This window comes from Aptenodytes patagonicus, chromosome 14, assembly GCF_965638725.1.
Source record: "Aptenodytes patagonicus chromosome 14, bAptPat1.pri.cur, whole genome shotgun sequence".
Lineage (NCBI taxonomy): Eukaryota > Metazoa > Chordata > Aves > Sphenisciformes > Spheniscidae > Aptenodytes > Aptenodytes patagonicus.
The window spans coordinates 11,215,237-11,226,426 of NC_134962.1; the positions used below are offsets into that span (position 1 = coordinate 11,215,237).

Below are 11,190 nucleotides of genomic sequence, written 5' to 3' on the forward strand. Positions count from 1 at the left end.
CCTGGACTTGACTCACCCAGCATCAGGACGATCCTTCACATTTTGGATATATGCCTCAGTGTCTGGGATTAATGGGGCAGCTCTGCCTCTAATTGAAATCTAATCTAATAAAAAAGCGAGCTTTCCCCTTGTCCTTTCCTCCACTCCACAGGTTAGGGGACCCTTAGCACTTTATCTCTGCAAACACAATTGCTCTTTCAATTTGAAAATGCCTTTTCTGACAGCCTGCAGAGACGTTAGGAGCAAGCACGGAGCTGGCAGCAAATTGTGGCTACTGCTGACCGTCAGGGAGATACTGGATCTCCCAGCCTGGCCATCGGATAGATACGGCATCTCCCAGGCCGACCATCAGGGAGATACCAGATATTGCAGCCTCATCGTTGGGGAGATAGGGGATCTCCCAGCCCAGGACTGGGTAAGCCGTTACCCAAAGGAGTGACACTGATGTGCTTGTTTGGGACAGGGGCGGCTGTAGGAAAGATGATGTGAGGAGGTCACTACCTTGTGTTTAATGACCCCCAGGGAAGAAGCTCCTCTGCCCCAGCCCAAGGGAAATGGGAAAGGCCATGGGTCTCCATGGCATCACCCTGGTCCCATCCTCCCGAGGATGAGGAAGGACCCCTCATCCTCAGCTCTCCTTGCCCGGAGGGTACAGTGCAGCCTGTGGCTCGGCTAGGGACACAAGGCACCCACAGTCCCGGGTCCCGAGTGGACCCACTCGTTGCTCTCAGCCCCTGCGCCTCTCTGCCCCCGGGGTCTCCAACCTGCCACCCCCATCCCCTGCCTGGGCTCCTTCCTCCTCCTCCTCTTCAGCTCAGCGGTGCGCTAGGACCCGGTGAGTGCAGGCGGGGGATGCGGGCGGGAGGCGGATGGGGGGTCCCGGGGACTGGGGTACTCCTGGGGGGTCGCGGGCGGTCCTGGGGAGGTCCTGGTGGTTCCCGGGGGTCTCGGCGGCTGGGGGAGGTCCTGGAGGGTCCCGGGAGCTGGGGGTCCTAGGCGGTCCCGGGTGGTTACCGGGGCTGGGGGTTCCCGGAGAGTCTCGGGGGGTCCCGGGGGGTCCTGGGGACTGGGGTGGTCCTGGCCGCTCCCCGCCTCTCCCGGCGGAGGCTCGGCGGGGGAGCTTGCAGGGGAGGTGGGTGCAAGGAGCCGGGCGGCTGCAAGACTTGGAGTGAATGGTGGGGGAAAAAAAGGGGAGGGAGGAGCCGGAGCGGGCGGGAGGGCGGGGAGGGGGCGCGGGGGGCAGCGGGGCGCCGCGGCGCGGCTCCCGGCTCCCGGCTCCCTCCTCTCCCCGCCGCAGGGTGCGCGGAGCTCCGCCGGGGAAGGCTTGGGGGCCGATGGAGAACGGCTCGGCCAGCCCGGGAGCCGTGCTGGGCGGCAGCGGCAACCAGACCCTGGGCAGGATGCCCCGGCAGCCCCTGGAGCTGCAGGTGGTCACCATCCTGCTGGTGCTGCTCATCTGCGGGGTGGGCATCGTGGGCAACGCGATGGTGGTGCTGGTGGTGCTGCGCACCAAGCACATGGTGACCCCCACCAACTGCTACCTGGTGAGCCTGGCGGTGGCCGACCTCATCGTGCTGCTGGCGGCCGGGCTGCCCAACATCTCGGAAGTGGTGGCTTCTTGGGTGTACGGCTACGCCGGCTGCCTCTGCATCACCTATTTGCAGTACCTGGGCATCAACATCTCCGCCTGGTCCATCACCGCCTTCACGGTAGAGCGTTACATCGCGATCTGCCACACCATCAAAGCGCAGCTCCTGTGCACCGTGTCCCGCGCCAAGCGCATCATCTCCTCGCTGTGGCTCTTCACCTCCCTCTATTGCCTCATGTGGTTCTTCCTGGTGGACACGACCCAGGTCACCTTCTCGGATGGGGCACAGGTCAGCTGTGGCTACCGGGTCTCCAGAAGCCTTTACATGCCCATTTACTTCTTGGATTTTGCTGTCTTCTACGTCATCCCATTGGGGTTGGCAACTGTCCTCTACGGCCTCATTGCCCGCATCCTCTTCATGAGCCCCCTGCCCGCCACCCCGCAGCACTCCTGCCTGGGCTCCACACACCAGGGTGGCTCCCTCAAGCTCTCCTGCCGGGGCAACAAGGGGGTCCTGAGCTCCCGCAAGCAGGTAGGGGCTCCCCGCCGGGCTGGGGCAGGGAGCTGCAGGCAGCACTTGTCAGGGGCTCAGTGCTTTGAGGGGTGTTCTGGCAGGGGATGGGGTGCCCCAATATTTTGCTTCCCTTTGTGGGGGGAGTGGAGAGGGTTGGTTTGCTGCACAGAAGGCCCCCCAAGCCCAGCTGGGGTCTGGCAGCACAGATGGGGTCCCCCTGCTTCGGCTGAGCTCGGCGGAGCAGGCCAGGGCTCCAGCATCTCTTGGGAGAGGCAGGAGTGCAGGGGTGTTTGCTGGATAATTAATTACTGATTGCCTCCATGAGGAAGGGGAGTGCTGGGTCACAGTATGCCGGCAGGACTCGCCTCCCAGGCAGGGTCCTGGGCAGGTGACCTCAGATTTAGAGGAGCAAAGGGAGGGGAGAGCTGGCGTGAACCCCTGCCCTCTGAGCCCAGCCCTGGCTGCAGCCCCCCAGTTCCCTGCAGCTGGAGAAGGCACCTCGGTGTCACAGTGGTGTGTTTGCATCTCGGTGACTCCTCTGTCATTCAGCTGCCTGCTCGCTTCCCATCTCCTTCTCCTCCCACCTCTTGCCCTCGTTCCTCCTCTTTCTCTGTTCACATGGACAATTACTGTCTCTTGCCCCATCTCCTTGGACAGGTGGGACGCTCTTGCCTGCTTGCTGGCCGTTTGCAGGAGACCATCCCATTCCAGTTTCAAACTTTGCATAGGCAGAGACATGGGCTATTTTAAAGGAAAGGGCTGAATCTGGGAGTCTGGCTTAAGTCCCTGAAATCACCAGTTCTGTTGTGATTTTGAGTGAGCAGGACCTGATTTCCAGACAGCCTGAAATAGGCTTCAGCCTCTCTTAAAGTCCTTGTTTTTCCAACTCAGTATCTCATTGCCTGACTTGCACAGGAACCTCCATTCCCCAGAAGAGACGATTCAGTTGCAGAGGGGAAGCAAACAGCCCAGAGAACGTGTATTTCTTCATGAACTTCTGTCTTTCCAGTTCAGCTTTTTCTCCCTTTTCCTCCAGCACAGAAAGGTTTAAAGCAAGTTCTGACTTCTGCAAAAGCACTTGCCTGTTCTCCCAGGGTTGCTGGCCGCTGCGGGAGCCTCGGGCAGGGTGCTTGGCAGCGAGGTCTCTAGGTACTGCAAGGCAGTACCTAAAGGTGCGGGTCGATGGACCTCTCCTTCCAGAGCAGCCGCTGCAGGGGCTGTGCCGCTCCCCCCACAGGGCTGTGCCGTGGAGCGGCTGTGCTGCACACAGCATGCTCCAGCATCATTAGGACAAGTGGCTGAGGCCATTAGTCCTGATGGGGCTGCATGACGGGCACTCCAGCTCCTGGAAACATCTTGTGCTCTCTTTTCTGTTACACCGGGAGTTTTCTTGAGATCGTCGTTACCTCCTGAAATGTCTTAGCATGCAAAGACTTCCCCTGGCTGGCCTGACATCACAGAGCTGGCATCATTAGGAATAAAGACGGCACTGAGTTTTTAAACTGTAAAGCAGTTTCCCAGGGCTTCCAGCTATGGTTTGTTGAATGCTTCCTTCTGATTTCGCACCAGCACCTCTTCAAAGCAGGCTGTGTTGAGAGTGATGGAGGAAGAAACCCCAGCTGTGCCACTGGTGGCATGGGGGCTAGGTGGCTGACATAGGGGTTGGTGGCTGTCAAATGGGTGCAGTGCTGCACCCCAGAGGTGGCTGCAATCCAGGTTTTTCCATAAACATCTTTCACAAGTTGGATATGACATAGGACATGATTGCTTCATTTTATATATAATCATAGGGAAATTTATATGACTGTCCATAAACTCAGAGGGGGCAAAACCAGGATCCGTGTGTTCAACCTTAAGCATTTGACTCATTGCTGTGGGGTTGATCTGCTGGACTCTTGGTGCAGAAATAAGTTATCTGTGCACCAAAGCCAAGTAAAACCACACAGCTATTTTGACAAGAGTTTCGGGCAGCGTGAACAGGAGTGCTTGGAGCATAACGAATCCAGGTCCTGTCAGAGCATCCGCCTGAGCATTGCCTGAAATCCAGCCGGAGATTTTTGCTGGTGGTGCAATGGATTGAGGAGCAGAAGCTGCAGTGAGTCATGATTCTGCATCTAGTTATGAGGGAAAAACCAACAACCTAACTACCCAGGGGGGATAGAAGCCTCCTGAGACCCCAAGGGGTCAGCACTGGATTCTGCCTGGAATTTATCTCCCCGAGCAGGGGCAGCCAGGGTTACAGGAATGATTTTTTTCTGGGGGGGAGATGCTGCAGTGTGCAGGACCCCAGGGGGGCAGCGGGGGTAGAGCAGAGGGGAAGCGCAGGCTGAGTGCTGGGGAATGGGCAGATCATTAAGAAAGGGGTTTTAATCTGAGAAAGGAGGTAGCTGAATCCATTCATGCCAGCAGAGCTGGCAGATGGAAATACTGGATGGGAGAAGGAGCTTAAAAGCGAGTGCAGAGGAGAGCATTCCCATGGTCAGTGGGGCCCCACAGCAGAACATGTGGGAGATGTCGACAGAGGCGCATGTGCCCCTGCGAAGGCGCAGGGCAGTGTCCGGGGGGGCTATGGCCCCCATAGCACCACCAGCACCCAGGTCCATGGGACACCCCACCAACTTGGCTTTAGCAAAGGCGGGAGAGAGGCACAGATGGGACCTGAGTGGTCTTCTCCAGGCAAGGTTTACCTCCAAGAAAATCAATGGCAAAAAGCCCCCATGCAATGGGCAGGTAGGAGCCCTAAAAGGGAGCAGCCTGGACACCGGTGTCCTGTGTTGTCTTCACCAGAAGAGAGTTTTCCTCTCTGATTTTCTGATAGCCATGGCATCACTGCCCTCAAAACCAGAGGAAACTTTCGGAAAGAAGAAACACAGATGGATCTCAACTCGGACCACCAGACACTGCTTTGCAGTAGCTGATGCTGGCTGAGGAGCTCATAAGCAGGTTTCCTTGCTCATTAATGCTCATTGGCCAGGGTGGAAAGGAAGGGGCAGCCTGACAGGTAATGCCATCGACCTCTCACACTCTCCTGAAAAGTGCTGACAGCCCTTGAAAACGTCACCAGGAATTTCCATGGGAGCCCTTCGTAAAGGGTTTTGTCCTGAGCATCAGAAGTGAGGACACAGCATTGGAAACTGCTCTAATAACAAGTCCTGGTGGTCTCCAATCTGACAGGGTGATGAGGAGGCTGTGAAAGTGATGCACATGCTACCGGGGGGGGGAAGATTGAAGTGAGGGTGAAGCTTCTTTAAAATGCAATTACCGTGTAGACTAAACCACTAAAGAGACCATTAGAAATCACACTTGCAAGTTTGGTCCAAAACAGCAATAGTGTTGCTGCCTGACAGGCTTCACACATGCAGTGAGAGCTTCATAAGACCCTGCAGACAGCAGGTTGCGTCCCAGCGATGCAGCAAAGCAGGACCCCGACCCCACAAACACCTTTGAGTTTGTTGGGGTGATGGTGCACAATCTGCCGGATTCCCACCACAGACCAGTGGTGTGAGAGGGTGGTTCGGCTCCCGGAGGATCTGTCGGCCAGGAGAGCAGAGCGGGGCAGGAGGACAGGCGTTGGGTGTGTGTAACTCAGGTGGTCCCTCTGACAAAAGTACAGGCACCCATGTCGGTGCTCCTCCTCTGGCCTCTCTTTGTAGGGGAACAGGCTCTTCCAGGCACCGTGCCCAGAGTCCCCTGAGAGATGTCCAAAATGGGCTACGCCAGAGGTGCCCATTTTTCTCCCTTGACTCTGAAGAGCCTGGGTGGCTGGGGGTGTTTTGCTGGGGAGATGCAGAGTTTGGAAATAAAATCCTCACTGTGTGCTTCTACACAGCACCAGCGCTGCACTGCTTGCTTTTCAGAGCATGAAGATGCTGCCGTTCCCTCACTGGTGTCTCTAAAACATGTAAGTCCAGAGCAGGACAACGCAAGGCATGAATTTTGCTGTACTTATCACCTATAGAAGCAAAGCACTGCAGATACAAACACCAGCCACCTCCAAGCACGTATTTCACCTGCCGGAGAGGGACCACTAGAGGGAGTGAGATTCCTAAAAAAGGATGCTGCAGCTCAGGATGACGGTGCTTGGACAGGGAGGGGTGACACTGGCTGGGGAGAAGCGTCTGTGGCCTCCAGGACAGGGGCAGAGGCTGGACACAGCGCTGAGAGAGGGGATGGGTTGGAAGGGCTGCGCGGGGATGCAAGATGCAGATCATCTTGTGTGGAGTGAGAAGGATGCTCACAGTGGGTTTGCCCGAGGAGTTAACACTGGGCTTGGCCCGTGGAGGTGGAAGATGAGCTGTCCCTTAGCTTTGGCATAGGGACCCAGGATGTAGTCAGGGGTCTGTACAGCAGATATCCTTGCCCATCCAGCAACAATACTGGCTTATGTGCTCAAAAGTAGTTTTCAGCTAAATATCAACTGTCCTAGTAAAGCATCCCCTTCTGTCTACAAACCTTTGTCTTGCTTCTATCCACAACTCCTTTACAGCTGTTGTGTGCACACACTATGTACAAGAGAGTTGTTGCAAAACACTTGTCGGAAAAATTGTTGTCCCTGAGCTGGTGCTTCCCTGAGGGATGCTTTGAGGCTATAGCAAAGCTCTGGCTTTTTTGGGTGCAGCTGTTTTTTGGGGGCCATAACTCAGGACTACTCCAGTTAGGGATAAATGTCCCAAACTCTCCTCAGTGCTGATTAGGTTCATTTTTCACATGAGCACCAGAAGTCAGTTCAGAGCACCTCAAGTGTGCTGTAGTTACTTGCCTCAGCAAGATAGAGTGAGGAAAGGCACGGAGACAGGTTTCAGCCATGCAAGCAGACGACGCTGGAGATTTCTTTCCCCGTGATGGAGATATGAAAGTGAGTTTGGGACAGACCGTTAGGTTTTATTCAGAGGAGACATCCTGTGTCGACGCAACTTCGCTAAAGTCGCACCCAGGAGAACATGGTCCGTACGGACGGTTGTCTTTAAAAGGCAAATTTCAATCTTACAGCAAGCTCAGGGCAGGGCTGCCTGTCCCAGCTTGTGGTCTGGATGCAGCGTCCTTGGGGAGCACTGAAGGCATTTAGTGAGACGGAGGTAATAAATCCTCATGGTGCTGTTTCCAGCCAGTTTCCCCTCCCAGGACAAAGACGGCTTTTTCACAGGGCTGTAGGATGCATAGCAGGAAGCACTCTTTGGATGACAGCACTTTGTGGTCTTCTGCGGTCTGGAGGGAGGTGTTGGGAGCTTGCTCGGGTGGGAGCTGGGCGAGTGCTCGCTGGCACTGCCAGCATTTCCATAATAACCAGCTAAAAAGCAGGGGCAGTTATGGCTAAAAAGCAGATGAATCATTGGTTCTTTCCCAGACTACATTTCTTTTGGTCTCAGAAAGGGCCGGAATGAGCTTACTTTTCAGCCTTATTAGGATACGCTCCCCGTGGTGTTGTCACTTGGTTGCAGAGTTCAGATCACTCTTCACAAACTTTGTGGGTTCCTGAACAGTAAAACAAGGCAGAGAGTTACAACAGTCAAAAAGCCAAAGACGTTTCAGTCTCAGGAGAAAGCACATGAGCAGTATTAATCTGTTAGCTTTAAAGGAGATATTTTGGCCATACAGAAACCTCCCGGCTGGAAGGGACACCTGCCAGAGAGCAGAGCTAAGTGTGTAAAAGTTCAGGGATTTATTCTCCCCAGCTCTGTGGGGGGTAACTTTGCATCTCAGGAACTGAGACAACTGCTGAGTGAGGAGTGTCTGTGTCAGTGAGGACCTGCAGAGGTGTGGTATTTCACTTTCCCGGGACATATTTTGCAGCAATCCCGCTGTCTAGGACTGCTGAAGTTGATGGAAAGTCTCCCACCAACCTTACCCCCAAGACAGCCCTTTAACATGGACCCTTCCAGGCAGGACCGGGATGTGTTGTCTCTGCATGGGATGGAAAAGCACGGAGCCTGCCCTCATCTCCCAGGAGGAATAAACTGCTTTGTAGAGGGGAATTAAATTCTGACTGAAATTGTATTTAGGATCACTTAAGCTGAGGAGTTGGTTGCATTTTGCTGTAGGGTTCAGCTATTAGCACGGTTTTGTTTAGATCAACTTCATTCAGGTTCTTGGGAAACAAACCTCAGATGCATCAAAATATGGCAAAAGCAATTCTCTCTGCAAACCTGAGAAGCGGGTCTGTGGAAGGCAGCAGTGTGGCTGAATGCTCCATCGCTGCCGTGTCTATTTGCCCTAAAGGTATATAGAGAAGTAGAAAATGAAGGTCCCATGCATATGCACTGCTCATGTGGCATACAGTGTTGAAGCAAAATCTGTGCCTTTCTGGGCTGATCTAGTATCGGGAGCTCTCTGTTCCCAGGTCTTGCGGTGCAGACCACAGCAATACGGTCTTACCACTGCTGTCAGGATGCTCCTTCCCTTGGCAAGGGGTGGTCAAGCCTGGATTGTCCTGCCAGCCTCAGCAGGAGGCAGTGGCTACAACCATGCTGGTACGTAGAGATTTTGACCATGGTCAACTGTGTGCCAAGCCGCTGCTGTCCACTCCTAGCCTATCTGTTCAGGAGTATTTCTATAAACCAGATTATCACCCTAGCAGTTGCACGCTAGATAGGGTGGCTTGAAACCAAAAGCTTGTGAAATGGCTCTCGCTCTTCTGCATCCAGCCAGCCCTTGTAAACGGCATTGAAAAGCTCTGAAGCTACCTTTTACTGGCACATCTTGTACAATCTCTCAGATCTTTCCCAAAAGGCAACAAACATGCTGCAGTCTTAGCAACAGCCTCGGCACCCACAGTATCACTGCAAGATCTTATTCTGGGAAGTGTCCTCACATTCCCATTAAACCACACACAGCAAAACACTTCTATTTTGGCCTCAGCTTGACAATAGTCCCTTTCTTGTAGGGAATTTTTTGTTGCCACTACCAACCACCCCCAATTTCTACTCAAAGCATTACAGGAAGGCATAGTTGCCTGTGACTAAGTAAAAAAAGCACTCCAAGAAAAACTGAGAGATTGTCAACGTAATCTAAGTGCTTATTTCCATATCGAGAACTGGAGTCATTGCACAACTCCCTTTCTGACGTTTGAAATGCCACTGCCTTAATATGCATGCGGTATCAGTGTTTACTCATACTTTCCTCCTTGGGGACGTGTGTATTCTGTAAGTATTTGCTGGAGCATGATTGTCACCTACCAGAAATAGCTGTCGAAATTATTAGGATCACTGGAGTTTCAGTACAAAAACTCATTTTCTTAAACAAGCTTGAGTCGAGCTGAGGGCAATTACTGCTCACTTCTGAATTCTCAGTATCTTCTCGTTCCTAATATGTTAATGTAGTACTTCCCTAGTGTGCTGCAAATTAAAATAACTCATACCAATTAGCTAAGTAACTCCCATATCAGCACAAGTAGGAGTTTGTGTAAGACCCCAGGCAGTCTCCTCTGCTCTCGGTGGTGCTCTGTACCAGGAGCCTCTCCCTGGGAACAGCATAGCTGGCGTAGGAAAGCAGAAGATCCTAGGTGGGGAGTGGAGATATACCCCATGGCACTCCCAGAAGTTAGGACCCCACTTTTGCACAAGTTAGTTTCCCCATTGATTTATTGTTATGTGCAATTTTCAAATTTGCTTTGTGGTACAGAAATTCCCATGATTATCCCAGCCCATTTCCAGGCTGGTGGATGCTTGCCTTAAAGAGCTTTAAAGGCTCTTCAGTGGTAGGTGAAAACCTGTCCTTTAAGGGGTTTATTTATGCAAGATTGTTTCATGAACAAAATGGATAGAATAGCCAGAGAGGAACAGCCCCATGGTTTGTGTGCCTATTTTAAATGCTTAAAGAGAGATCTAAGCAATACGTATGCTGAATTAGCTGTCTGCGCCACTTCTCCGGGTGGGAAAGCTCTGCTGGAGATTTAGCATCATCTGACTACTTCTCTTTTTGCATATCCCCACCGGCAAGGTGACCAAAATGCTGGCTGTCGTGGTGGTCCTCTTCGCCCTTCTGTGGATGCCTTATCGCACTCTGGTGGTGGTGAACTCCTTCATGGACCCTCCGTACCTGAACATCTGGTTCCTTCTCTTCTGCCGCATGTGCATCTACCTGAACAGTGCCATCAACCCCATCATCTACAACCTCATGTCACAGAAATTCAGGGCTGCCTTTAGGAAGTTATGCAAGTGCAAAGAGAAGAGTGCTGAGAACCCCGCGCCATACACCGCCCCGGTGTACTACAGCGTTATGAAGGACTATTCTCATGACAGCTCTGATCACAACATCACCAAACAAGAAGATCTGAACAGTCTTCCTGCACCTGCAGAGAAGAACGAGCCTGCCAAATAAATCCTGGGACCCTGGAAACAACGCAGGCAGTGGGAGATATGTGGCTGTATGCACTGTGTTGGGAAAGTGCCAACAGAAGTTGCTTTGGCATTGCGGCAACCTTAATTTAATACCTCTCCAGGGCATTTAGCAAAACAGATTCTTAGAGGCAAATTAATTTGCTTTTCCTTAACGCTAATTTATTCTTGTTTGGTGAAGTGTTAGGCACAGGTCAGTGTTTAGCACCTTTAAAGAATCTGTAGTTAAATATAGCAGTGCAACGCCATTCTGTGTTACGTGCAAGTGCAACTGTTTGTTGAGTTGGGCCAGAGCATTGAAAGGAAATCCAGGAAGAGAAGGGCATTCAAGGGAAAAAAAAAAACCGCACAACTTCTTTCTGCTGGACCAGTTTTCTTACAGGCTGAGATTCACCTACCCGAATTTACGTGCCTATAACACAGACACCCTACGTGAGCTGCTCCTCTAGGGTCCTTTTAGAGTTAATGGGGACAATTAGGCGCTTCCAGGAAGCGGCTCCTCTCATCTCAGCATAGTCCTCTGAGGAAGACACATACCTCAGGAGGAGATGAATGCCTCCTGAGATGTGACTATGTCTGTCCATTGACTAAAAGGACTCTCTCAGGTGGAGACTCCTATGTTAGGAATAACCGAAGCTGGGTGTCACAAACTTCACCCCATGCTTCTGGAAATATCGCTGTGCTGGTAGCACGTAAACCCAAAGTCTAGACCAGTTAGATTTGTTACGGAAAAATGAATAAACTAATAATGAGTG

At 52.6% G+C, this 11,190-nt stretch overlaps 1 protein-coding gene across 1 annotated transcript; it reads left to right on the plus strand.

Moving 5' to 3' along the window:
* Positions 1-1,334: 1,334 nt before the first annotated feature.
* Positions 1,335-11,190, plus strand: LOC143166982 (thyrotropin-releasing hormone receptor-like). Its single transcript, XM_076351905.1, has 2 exons — positions 1,335-2,120; positions 10,038-11,190. The coding sequence occupies exons 1-2, from the start codon at positions 1,335-1,337 to the stop codon at positions 10,416-10,418; spliced, it is 1,167 nt and encodes a 388-aa protein (XP_076208020.1). The 3' UTR covers positions 10,419-11,190.